General features: G+C 38.1%; 1 protein-coding gene across 1 annotated transcript in view; it reads right to left on the bottom strand.

Annotated features, from left to right (window-relative positions):
- Positions 1–834: 834 nt before the first annotated feature.
- ANAPC4 (anaphase promoting complex subunit 4) overlaps positions 835–12,844 on the bottom strand; it is a 35,728-nt gene continuing 23,718 nt past the window's right edge. Inside the window, exons 18-28 of the mRNA XM_025290230.3 lie at positions 11,495–11,551; positions 11,108–11,164; positions 9,212–9,305; positions 5,306–5,403; positions 4,676–4,737; positions 4,558–4,596; positions 4,357–4,458; positions 3,323–3,397; positions 2,309–2,482; positions 1,518–1,641; positions 835–1,162 (exon numbers count right to left, since the gene is read on the bottom strand). Coding sequence (XP_025146015.1) covers positions 947–1,162; positions 1,518–1,641; positions 2,309–2,482; positions 3,323–3,397; positions 4,357–4,458; positions 4,558–4,596; positions 4,676–4,737; positions 5,306–5,403; positions 9,212–9,305; positions 11,108–11,164; positions 11,495–11,551 — 1,098 coding nt within the window. The 3' untranslated portion in view covers positions 835–946. The remainder of the gene's footprint in view (positions 1,163–1,517; positions 1,642–2,308; positions 2,483–3,322; positions 3,398–4,356; positions 4,459–4,557; positions 4,597–4,675; positions 4,738–5,305; positions 5,404–9,211; positions 9,306–11,107; positions 11,165–11,494; positions 11,552–12,844) is intronic.

Below are 12,844 nucleotides of genomic sequence, written 5' to 3' on the forward strand. Positions count from 1 at the left end.
ATGGAAAGAGTAACATGGAAACTTACATTACCATATGTAAAATAGATAGCCAAGGGGAATTTGCTGTACGGCTCAGGAAACTCAAACAGGGGCTCTTTATCAACCTAGAGGGGTGGGATGGGATGGGGAGGGAGATGGGAGGGAGGGTCTAAAGGGAGGGGATATGTGTATACCTATGGCTGATTCATGTTGAGATTTGACAGAAAACAGCAAAATTCTGTAAAGCAATTATCCTTCAATAAAAATAAATTAATTAAAACAAATGTAATTTTGAAAGCATTCTGTTGCTCTAAAATGAACTAGAAAGGGAAGACAGAAAAATACAAATAAATGTTGCCTGCAGTTTAAAAGTACTAAATGCATCAAAACTTCCAGCGATAAATGACTAAAGGTAACTTCTTCCTGACATAGGGATGATTCCTGATACTACCTTTTGACAGAAAAGACTAAACTTCTTCACATTCAGTTTATATTTTCTTTAACACTAGTTGGCACCCCACTCCAGTACTCTTGCCTGGAAAATCCCATGGATGGAGAAGCCTGGTAGGCTGCAGTCCATGGGGTTGCTAAGAGTCGGATACGACTGAGCGACTTCACTTTCACTTTTCACTTTCATGCATTGGAGAAGGAAATGGCAACCCACTCCAGTGTTCTTGCCTGGAGAATCCCAGGGACTGGGGATCTGGTGGGCTGCCGTCTATGGGGTCGCACAGATTCGGACACGACTGAAGCGACTTAGCAGCAGCTGCACCCAGTATTAAAAAGAAATCTCGGTAAAAGGAGAAAGCCTCTCACAGTGGTTATACCATTAAGAGAAGAAGCAGAATAAAAAACTCAAGGAAAATTTACTGTTTATTTTGTAAAGAAAATTAAGCGGTCCAACACATCTTCGATCTCATCTATGTCCTTCCTGACATGAGAACATATAAAATAAAGGCAAGCCAGATCATGAGTCTAGCTCGGGGTCTAGTTTTTCTACTTTAATAACCATCTCTGGAGCTGAAGCTTGCTGGGTCTCTGCTTCCGACTCAGACAACACCTCTTCCTTTATTTTTACAGGCTTGTTACCAGCCTCCTCCTCTTCATCTGAAGACTCATCAAGCTCCCATTCATCATCTATGTCCATTTCAAATACTCTCACATGACGGAGATTTGAGCTTAACTAAAGAAAAGGCCAAATAAAGAAAATTTAAATGGCTTAATATATTATATATTAAAAATCAGAAATCTGAAGAGTAGTTTCATAGGAAAATTATTTTCCCATCAACTTACAACAAAATCACTCAACTCAGGTTTCATTCTGTACTCCACATATACAGTGACAATTTCAAGATTAATAAAATCTAAAACAGTTAATAATTACTTAGTAAGCTTTCTTAGAACAAGAGACCTAAATAGCTAAGACCACTACATGTTCATAATCAATAAAAGCTTTACATCACAGAATGTTTGCACTGAGAGGCCCTTACAGATCCTGCCACTGCTTTTACTCTTAGTAACAGTTTGTAAACACTTACCACACAGGACACCTTTCGAAAACCATTCCCAGCAACATACTGTGCTTTCATACTTTCCAGTAGTCTCCAGTGCTTCTCAAAGTGCATGGTGCGGGTGGGAATGGCATGACGCTGCTCATCTAGCCTAAAGAGGGAAGAAAGCCGACCCAGGAGTGAAACGAGGCTCTTCTCCTCGTTTACTAGGGATGGCATCAGGGTTTGATTCCTACCAACATTCCCATTTCCAACATAATTCTCCCAGCTATTGTATAAAAAAGCTGTGATACTATATTCTATGAAAACACTGCACTTCCAAATGGACCAAATTATTTTATTAAAGCAGAAACCTTAGAAAATAAGGTTTTTGATTCACTTTTAAGGTAAGCAAATGAACTCATTTTATTAATAAATTAGAGATCTGCTTACTTAAATCTCAATCTAAAGGTAGCTCTTGGAAGTGACCTTGAACCCCTCCTGTGGCTATTAAGGTCCTAATTCTGAAAGGAAAATACTAAAGACAAATCTAAAATAATTCTACTACAAACTAGGGATAATGTCATCCTTGAAAACAGAAGTGCTATTCTCCACACAAAATAATTCCCCACCTTCTTCCAGCAAAAATTCTTGATTTACTAACAAAGCAAAAGGAAAAGAGAGCTGTTGAAGCCAGTATTTTTTCAATTAAGAAAATAGAAGTACTTCTGCTCAGTTGATTTTATCATACCTAAAGAACTATAATGTACAATATATATTTTAAAAAAAGAACATTTAACTGTTCTATCAGAAAAGACAACCTTACTAATATGAGTTACCTTGTAGAGTAAGTCCCAGTGAATTGATATTCTGCCGAGTCTTCACTGTTGTACACTGAGGACAGTGGCAGCTGCACCAAGAGTCTATCTCTTCCTTCACGTCCTACAGTGTCTTTAAGGACTACCGTGACTGTTTCATCATCATAAAACTGGGCATCTAAACAACTGTAGGTGCTAGAATTAAGTGAGTTCCGTTATATCAAAGTTATCACGACTGAGAAAATACTATATATACAGCATTACACTGGTACCAAACCAAAAACTGACAATGAAAATGTCAAGTTGACATTCTATGCAGTAACATTTAAAATATATCATTAGTTTACGCTAAAGTCATAGTTACCTATGGTACTGATTATTCACAAATATAACTAGGCCCTGAAAACAGGTAATCATGGAAAAAGAAAAATCTGTGAGGTTGATTCATAGTGCCAGAAAATTCTTGACATCAATGGTCAGGACTTAAGCCTCTGGAAATTCTATGAATGACACCATATAAATATATTGAGTAATCAAAGTTAACGAGAATGAAAAGTAAAAATAAGATTTACATATGAAAAGATACAACCTCAAAGAACTTCCTTTACGTAAGGAAAACAGTAAGAAAAGGATAAGTTTAGGATTAGTGTCAGCTCCTTCTCTTGCAAAGCCTCCAGATGATATCGGTATTGTTACACTTAACCTAAGAAAACCCCAGAGCAGTAAGAAGGACACCACCACCTCACATCTCTGTTGGTCATAAGAAGACCTTTAGCCATCTGCCCCCTGCAATCACATTACTTTCTTAGGGGACAGAGACTTCAGAAGTATTAACTGTAGGAAACCATACTACAGAAATTCCTGCAGGCCAGTAAGGTTCTTTTCAACTGTATGTCAAATCACCCTCTGAGTATAAAACACATAACCAACCCAGCCCCCCTATGTTGCAAGTGACGAAGGCCTAAGGATATCATCACTGTAACTGATTTGTATTTACTATATAAACAGCTCATCCAGACAAGGTTCAAGATTTACCTTCTTCTCACTTTTTCAGTTGTGGCATATGTGAAGCTCCCAAATTTAACAGCAATTAGTCCATTACTTACAGATCTTGAAGAAAGAAGAGGGGTGGGGAGAGACTTTGTAGAACAACTTGGATAGGCAATAATCTATATATGCTTGAAAAAAAATGACTGTCATTACATTTACATATCGCCAAACCCCAGACCAAAATACTGTAACACTCACTCTAGAATACTGATAACTAATGCAAATCCCTGACAGACAAACTTAACATCAAAATTACAACTTGGTTTAAAATCTCACAGTCACCAAAGCAGCAAGATACCTTACAAAATGAGGATGTTTGGACAACCAAATTATTTCTCCTATCCAAGTACTAACCAGGCCCGACCCTGCTTAGCTTCTGAGATCACAGGAGATCGGGTGCGTTTAGGGTGGTATGGCCACAGACCCAAATTATTTCTCTTGGGCTACATCTTGGTTTCAGAAAGTTTCCTTTGGTTTAGATTTAAAACCTTTTAAGATCCTAGTGACATTCTGAATATGATTTATCTTTCAAAACTTTTATTTGCATTCTCAAAAGAAGTCTCTAAAGGCAAGGCCTCTTGTTTAATGAAAGGCAAGCTGGCGTGCTGCAGGCCATGGGGTCACAAAGTGTTGGACACGACTGACAGACTGAACTGAACACTAAACCTGAGGGAAAAATCCTTTCTACAAGGAAGCCCAAATACAATTCTGAAGTTCCACAAGTTCACAAGATATAATACCAACTGTTTTGCTGTTATACTTTCCCTAAGCCTAAAGAAATCCTATTTGTAATAGCTATATACCAGTACAAAATTAAATAATCTAAAATTAAAAGGGATTACACAGCTTCCTAATTTGGCATTACCACCTTAATAAAGACTTAGAAGAGTTAAGTTAGCAAGTCTAAAGTCAAAGTAGCTTAACTAAAAGCTGAAATGGAGGGGAGGGAAGCAGTATGTTTTATTATTAAAAATATTAGAATCTTATCTCCTTGATTCAAACTTCAGATTAATACTCACTGGGAAATATCAGTATGTCTTCTTAAGATGCACATTTTGTAAAGTGAATCTTCTAAAATAGTAAAAAGAAGATAATGTAGATTTGAGGTTTTATTATTCCACCTAAGGAAAAAAGTTAATGTCAAAACATGACATTTAGCTATCAATTTATACAACAAAACTGCATTGTTCACAGAAGACAGGGAAGAAACACACACTTACAGAAAAGGGAATTTGAATAGTCTACGTGTGGAGTCCTCACTAAAACAAAAGAAAAGAAAGGTAAGAAAAATTTTAATCGGCTGTTGAATTATACCACCCAAAAAGTAAACAGAATTACCTTCTGCTATCTTTATATAATGGAATACATACTGCTTGATTCATTGATTTTCCAATTACATCCTAAATAAGATTTAAAAATATAATTAAAGCATGTACATACACAGAAATAAATACTCCACAGAAAGTGATTGATCATCACTGTTTAAGTCTAGCGAAAATTCATCTATGCACCAAACCTTCATGCAAGAAATTTTAATGACAGTCACGACAGTAAAGAAGAGAAAAAACTCTGAGTGCCAAAGGACCTTGGAGATAAGTGATGGCAGGTGAAAAACCATCTCTTTTAAGTTTCACAGCATCAGTCATCCATCCTTCAGCAGTTAACAGACAGATCAGCTCTGTAACTAAGATCATTTATAATAAGTTTGTTCTGGGGATCAATAAAATACTAAAGATGCCAACATATTCAATAACCATGTATTTATTTTTTAATTTATGTAAGAAACCAACAGTAAGAGGAAATATTAGGGTGAATCATATGAAACTGACACTTCTGTTAGTCAAAAACAGTTGAGTATCAGCATTTTCATATGGTTCATCTTAATAATTATGATCATTTACATAAATGAGCCACATATTGTAGATATTCTTGCTCCTATACAAAAACATGCATTTCTTTCAAACTTACTGCTGGCTTTTGCAAGCACTGATCAATAACGTTCTCCATCCGCCTTTTCACAAAATGCAATGATTTTCGAGGATAATAAGGAAACAGCAAAGGACTTTCTGGTTTCAAACAAAAACAAAAACAAAAAAACAAAAAGCTATAACAAACCAGATAGCTAGGCAAAACTAACCTACTGTTAGAGCCAGCCCTCACATGTATCTGATGGTGAATTCTCCCTGGCCACTCGCCTGTACCTTCACACAAACTCACTAAAGGCGACCAAGGCCTCCTGCTTTGCAACATCCTTGGCGGCCAGCCCACTGAAAACCACCACGCTTACTACAAGCTGAGTCCGGGCAGTTTACTATTCTTGTATTTTTCCCACCAAAATCCAACAGTATGCTTCCGCTGGCTATAAGAAGAAAAGGATGACTTGAGAACCAGAAGACATACAATGAAATAAGTTCACTCTTCCCTCTTCTTTGCCACAGTGGTGTAACAATAGCAACCCAGTATTATTTTGGAAGAGTATGATGGTGAAAACAAAAAGAGGAGATAAGAAATTGGTGCTATGAAAATAAGCTCTTCATTTCTGAAAAGGGTACTTTTATCAGTAGAAAGTAATATATAATTTGTCAACTACTGACACCAAGTATGCTAGATTCTTTTTATATCTGTTATTTCTATTGTTTACAACAGCTGTATAAAAGAAGTATCATACTGTTTATTTTACTAATTTTCTTTAAAAAAATGAACCCTAGGAGGTTTAGGCAATCACCCAGTGTGAGAATGATCAAGAAGTGAGACCTCTGAATCAAGCCCGGGTCCCACTCCCAAGCCCACCCTCTTCCACTGTGCTCTACTGGCCTCCCTCATAGCACCTCCTGCCCCAGCTATGCTGGATAAAGGAGTTTTTAATCATGTTAACATTTTAAGCTCCCAGCAGGTGACAGATGCTGTGGTATCACAGAAAGATACTTGGCCTCTGTTGCCAGTTCCTGGGACAGAACTCTTTAAAACCTTTGGAATTTCCTGAGTGATAATGATGATAGGAGCATCCTCTGTTTTAAAGAGCCCCTAGACAGCTTCAGGATGCAGGTTGGTCACCATAAAGACCAAGCCCTGATTAGAAGCTTGGAACTTTCAGCCCCATCCCGCAACCAGGTAGAAAAGAGAAACTGGCATTGAGTCCCTCTAACAACGAGAAAACATCAACAAGCCAAACTGAAAGACATTCTACAAAGCAAATGACTGTGTGTGTTAGTTGCTTAGTTGCAACTGCATTGACTATAGCCCAAGAGGCTCCTCTGCCCATGAGATTCTCCAGGCGAGAATACTGGAGTGGGTTGCCATTCCCTTCTCCAGGGGATCTTCCTGACCCTGGGATCGAACCAAAGTCTCTTACATTGCAGGCAGATTCTTTACCATATAAGCTACCAGGGAAGCGCTGTGCACCCCCCCCAAAAAAAACCTGACTAGTACTCATCAAATCAGGTCATAAAAAGATAAGGAAAGACTTGAGGAGCTATCGTAGATTGGAGAAGACTAAGAAGACACAACTCAATACAGTGTGGGATCCTAAGGACAATGGAGGGAAAATATGAAGTGTCACCAATGGCCAGTAAGTTAACCACACCTACATAATGAAAACTCCACAAAACCCCTAGATGACAGAGCTAGGGGCTCTGGATTGATGCCTGCATTAAGGGGCTGGGAGGGTTGTGCCTCTGGAGAGGGGATGTCCCCCACTCCATCCCTCACCCCATGTGCAACTCTACTTGGCTATTCCAGAATTGCATTCTTTATAATAAACTGGTAAATGTAAGTCAAGTGTTTCTTAGTTTTGTGAGCCATTTTAGCAAATTATTAAATTTGAATTATGGGAACCCTCAAATTTGTAGTGAAGTGGAATAGAAATGTGGGTAACCTGGGAACCCAGTACTGGTGACAGAACTCTGAAGTGGGGGCAGTCTTGTGGGACTAAGCCCTGAACCCTGGAGTCTGAGCTAACTCTGCAGAGTTAGTGTCATAACCGAAGTGTGGGATACCCAAGTGGTATCAGAGACGATCTCAGGAGGAAAAGAATCCTCTCACTTTGGAGTCAGAAGTGTTTTGAGTAAAAACACTTCAAATGCACACTGACTGCTTGTGTGCTATGTGGCAGGCACTATCCTAAGTGCTCCACTTAGATTAACTTATTGAACCTTCACAACCGCTTTTGAGGGAGGCACTGTGATCACCTCGCTTTACAGAAGAGAACACTGGGGCACAGAGAGGTCAGGCAATGTGCCCGCAGCCACACACCAGCAAGTGGCAGGGCAGGTCCCCAGCCCAGGCAGCCCTGCCTCCAGCACATCCACTCTCACCCACATGTGACACCAACTCTCACCTCCCCTGCGAAGGTATGTACATTGAGTATTCGGCACTTGATTTTTGCAAAGTTCTAGGAAGAAGTTTCATCAAGGGTTTCTTAAAAGATATGTAGTGACAATTTGTACTACTTGATACTCTACAAAGAAACTGGGAGATTAATGAGCTGGTCTGAAGTCACATTCTAACATCTTAAGAGATGGAATTAATTTGAAGTTAAATATGAGGCCTGTAACTAAGGTTAGGCCTTTCTATTCAGCTACAGAAGATGTGGGGAGAAAAAAGGGTAGGACCAGTTTTTTCCAAAGTCCTCAGGATGGATACGAGCCCAACAGTGACAGGGTCCTGGTGCCATAACTGCTCGCACACTGCTAGCAGCCTCCCCAGGCATCGTTCCTCACTCCGTGGGCATCCCGATTCAATGCAATAAATGAGCGGAGTCAGCTGTACTTTTATTATCCCTCCATTCAATACTAACTTATGTTAATACATCTCTCTGGTGATCTTGAAGACTCTCAAGCAATATAAGACATGTTCTGCTCCGAAAAAGAATGTGGACTTCTAGGGTTAAATCAAGACAGCAACAAGCAAAGTTCTGCGCCTGAGATTTCTCTACTTCTCCCACTCACTCCTCATTCAGATAAACAGCAAACAGAAAGAAGCAGAGATTATTACTGACTGCAGTTAAAAACACAGGCTCTCAAGTTAGCAGGGAGAAGGCAATGGCAACCCACTCCAGTACTCTTGCCTGGAAAATCCCATGGACGGAGAAGCCTGGTGGGCTGCAGTCCATGGGGTCGCGAAGAGTTGGACACGACTGAGCAACTTCACTTTGACTTTTCACTTTCATGCATTGGAGAAGGAAATGGCAACCCACTCCAGTGTTCCTGCCTGGAGAATCCCAGGGACAGGGGAGCCGTCTATGGGGTCGCACAGAGTCGGACACGACTGAAGCAGCAGGTGGCTATTACCCCAAGGATCTAAGAAACAGCTAAATCTTGGTTAAATTACTCTTTGAGAAAGCAAAGAAATAGATGCTTTAAACATCTTTTCATCTAAAATGGAGAAGTTTTGATACATAATGGTTGCTATTTTGTGTTGCATCCCCAATAATGTTGGCTTAATAAAATTTTACTGTATCAACAATCCAGAGAACAAAAGGCATAAGAAGTTAAAAAAAAAAAAAAAAGCCACCTCAGGAGAATACAGTGACGCATTATTATAGGAGTTAAAAGCATCATACATTTTTAAAAGCTAATAAATTGGAACTGACTTAGACTTCTCTGATAGGCTGTATAGTTTTCTTCCCAATATCCTATTTTTTATAACAGACGATACTTAAAATAAGCAATCTTACTACATCACAGTTAACATACTGTGTTTTTGAACATGGTAATATCATACACTGTTATTATTTTCCTGTTTCTCTAATCAAATAAAATGGACACAAAAAGACAAATCAAAGAACTTAAATAAGTATTCAGCAAGTACACTTGCTGAGGTAGTGGTCTCAAATAAATATGAACATGGCCCAAATCTGCTTGGTTCATGAAATACCTTTAAGGTGGCTGCTGTTCTGAAGAAAGTCATACCACTGGTTTCCCTCTGTGTTAGGGGGTGACACAAGATCATCATCTTCATCTTTCAAGTACTGGAAATAGAGAATTAGACATTTCAGCTTTGTAAACCAAAGAATTAGGCTCTAAAATTGCTTATATTTAACACTATTCTACTCAAGTTATTTTTACTGTCAAGTCCTCTGAAACCACATTATTCTGTGAGATGACCAAAATTTACTAAATGCCAAGCTACTGAACAAAGTGCAGACTGCTAAAAGATTAGAATGCAACAGACATAGAAACCATAAATTGAGTTTAAGTATCATGTTCTATTTTCATAGAAAATAGAACTTTTAACATTACATACGTTAAACTTAGATATTCAAGTTTATAAATTAATTTTCAACTGTTTATCAACTGTCAATCTAGTCCATGGCAGTAATTCTCAAAGTGTGGTCCACACCACTCGGAGAGTCTTCAAGATGCTTTCCAAGATCCATGAGGTCATTACTATTTCTATAATGGTATAAAGCTATTATTTGCTTTTCCACTGTAATGACATCTGCCCTGGTGGTCAAAAGCACAGGTGGGGACAACTGCTGGCACTGCCACCAAGAATCAAACCATGCTAGTAGTCACCAGATTTCTTTTTGCCACATACAGTTTCACTGATCTCTGATAAGGCTATTAAAATTATTAATCTTATTAAATCTCAACAAAATCTTTTTAATATTCTGAGAGACAGAACTGGAAGTATGAATAAAGCACTTCCGCTGCATACCAAAGCATGACAGTTACCATGAGGAAAAGCATTTATGCAAACGCACTTGAGTCAAGCTAGGCACGTCTTTGTTGCTCCTGGCAAACTCTGATTATTTGTTCTTGGGTATGTGGCAGATATTTTCTTGAAACTAAAGAAAGGGATCCTGTCACTTTAAGCAAAATGACTGACAGTATTTGTTGTCAGTGATAAAATTTAAATGTTCAAGCAAAAATTAAAATTTTGGAAAACCCATATCTGCTACTATGTGCTTGACAGCCTCATAGTAGTTAAAGATTGTCTGATGAGATTGGTAATGATATTAACAAAATCTGACTTTTGGATACTGTATGAAGAAAGGTATCAGCCTACGGAAGATCTCTGTAATTCAGTGAATCAGTATTTTCCCAAAGATCAATATATGATATTACAAAATCAAGCACAGGGTAACAAGATCCTTCCAAAGTGAAAAGCAGATGAATAAATTTTAATGAATCATAATATGGAAAGTCTACTGTTGCAATGTAGATTCCACACTAGAACTAATTTAAGATACTACTGTTTGTCAGAATTTGGTGTAGTATCAAAGAATATTCACAATTTTCTAAAAAGCTATTAAAATATTTCTGCCTTTCCAACTATACACCTGTGTAAAACCAGGCTTTCTGATCAAACAACACATCACAACAGAACAAATGCAGCTGCCTTCTCTTAAGCCATACATCAAGGAGATTTGCAAACATATAAAACAATGTCACTCTTCACATAATTTTGTTTTGTTAAATAGTTATTTTCCATTTTAACATGTAATGAAAAGAGGGTTTGTTCTTTTTAAGTGAATTAATAAATAATTTTTTTCTGTTTAATTTCTAATATCTAATAATATATGCTATTCATAGACATAACCCACATAAAAGCTCTCTGGGAGTTTTCAATAACTTTAATATAAAGGGTTCAAAGACCCCCCAAAAGTTTAAAGCTACTCTTTGGTGATTTTAGTAAAAGGAGAGGGCTACTATATAATTTGGCATTATGCTACTTTCAGAAAGTTTTGTATAATAAAGACTAACACTGCTAATATTTTAAAATTAATTTTTAAAAAATTAGTAACTAGATTCAATCCAGAGCCCATACCTGACCAACTTTTTCAACGTTAAAATATTTTCCTTTTCGATTATAAAGATCTGGAGCCTAGAAAGAATAAATAAAGTTTAATTCTTAAGTCAACTCATTAAAGAAAAAAATAATCTTACATTTTAACCAAAAACTCTACTTCTTAAGAAAGCTGTTAGTAGCAGTTACTCTTTTCTTCTGTGGATGGTAAGACACAAACACAAAGTTCAATTTATATGCTTTACATTTAATAAATAAGTACTGCCATTAATTAGTTCAGTAGTTGAAAAAGCATACATAATTGCTAGAAGGTCGCTTAAACTGGATTAAATTTGATTACTTCTTACCATTATCCAGATTTACTGTAATTATTGTTGAAAAAACACTATAGAAATGCCAATTTCCTACCTCATTGAAATGTTCAGTAAGAAATTCCGCAACAAATGTGATATCTTTCTGAGTCATCTATCAAATCCAAAAGGAGCATAAAGAAAACAAATCAAGATAAAGAAAAGCTTCTTAATAAAAAATTATATAACAATAAATGTGACAACCATGTATTAAATATTTTAAACCCACTTTTCCAATCAGCAACTCCAACAGCTAGAGATCTCTTCATGGTCTAAGGCTATTTATTATGTTATGCCTAATGCATAAACCTATATGCAGGTTAGGAAGCAACAGTTAGAACTGGACATGGAACAACAGACTGGTTCCAAATAGGAAAAGGAGTATGTCAAGGCTGTCTATTGTCACCCTGCTTATTTAACTTATATGCAGAGTACATCATAAGAAATGCTGGGCTGGAAGAAGCACAAGCTGGAATTAAGATTGCCGGGAGAAATACCAATAACCTCAGATATGCAGATGACACCACCCTTATGGCACAAAGTGAAGAGGAACTAAAGAGCCTCTTGATGAAAGTGAAAGAGGAGAGTGAAAAAGTTGGCTTAAAACTCAACATTCAGAAAACTAAGATCATGACATCTGGTCCCATCACTTCATGGCAAATAGATGGGCAAACAATGGAAACAGTGGCTGACTTTATTTTTGGGGGCTCCAAAATCACTGCAGATGGTAATTGCAGCCATGAAATTAAAAGACGCTTACTCCTTGGAAGGAAAGTTATGACCAACCTAGACAGCATATTAAAAAGCAGAGACATTACTTTGCTGACAAAGGTCCATCTAGTCAAGGCTATGGTTTTTCCAGTGGTCCTGTATGGATGTGAGAGTTGGACTATAAAGAAAGCTGAGTGCCAAAGAATTGATGCTTTTGAACTGTGGTGTTGGAGAAGACTCTTGAGAGTCCCTTGAGATTCCTGAGATTCAACCAGTCCATCCTAAAGGAGATCAGTCCTGGGTGTTCATTGGAAGGACTAATGTTGAAGCTGAAACTCCAATACTTTGGCCACCTCATGAAAAGAGCTGACTCACTGGAAAGGACCCTGATGCTGGGAAAGACTGAAGGCAGGAGGAGAAGGGGACGACAGAGGATGAGATGGTTGGATGGCATCACCGCCTCAATGGACATGGGTTTGGGTAGACTCCAGCAGGTGGTGATGGACAGGGAGGCCTGGCGTGCTGCAGTTCATGGGGTCACAAAGAGTCTGACATGACTGAGCAACTGAACTGAAGAATGAGTGTGGAGTCCCTCCTTTGGGAGTGGAAGACGTCTGTTCAGATAAATAACCTCAATCTGGGTTAAGGGCGGCAACCTGAGAACACTGCTTGCTTCAGTGTTGGCCTCTGCTTCTTT

Source organism: Bubalus bubalis, chromosome 7 (assembly GCF_019923935.1).
Source record: "Bubalus bubalis isolate 160015118507 breed Murrah chromosome 7, NDDB_SH_1, whole genome shotgun sequence".
In the NCBI taxonomy this organism is placed as follows: domain Eukaryota; kingdom Metazoa; phylum Chordata; class Mammalia; order Artiodactyla; family Bovidae; genus Bubalus; species Bubalus bubalis.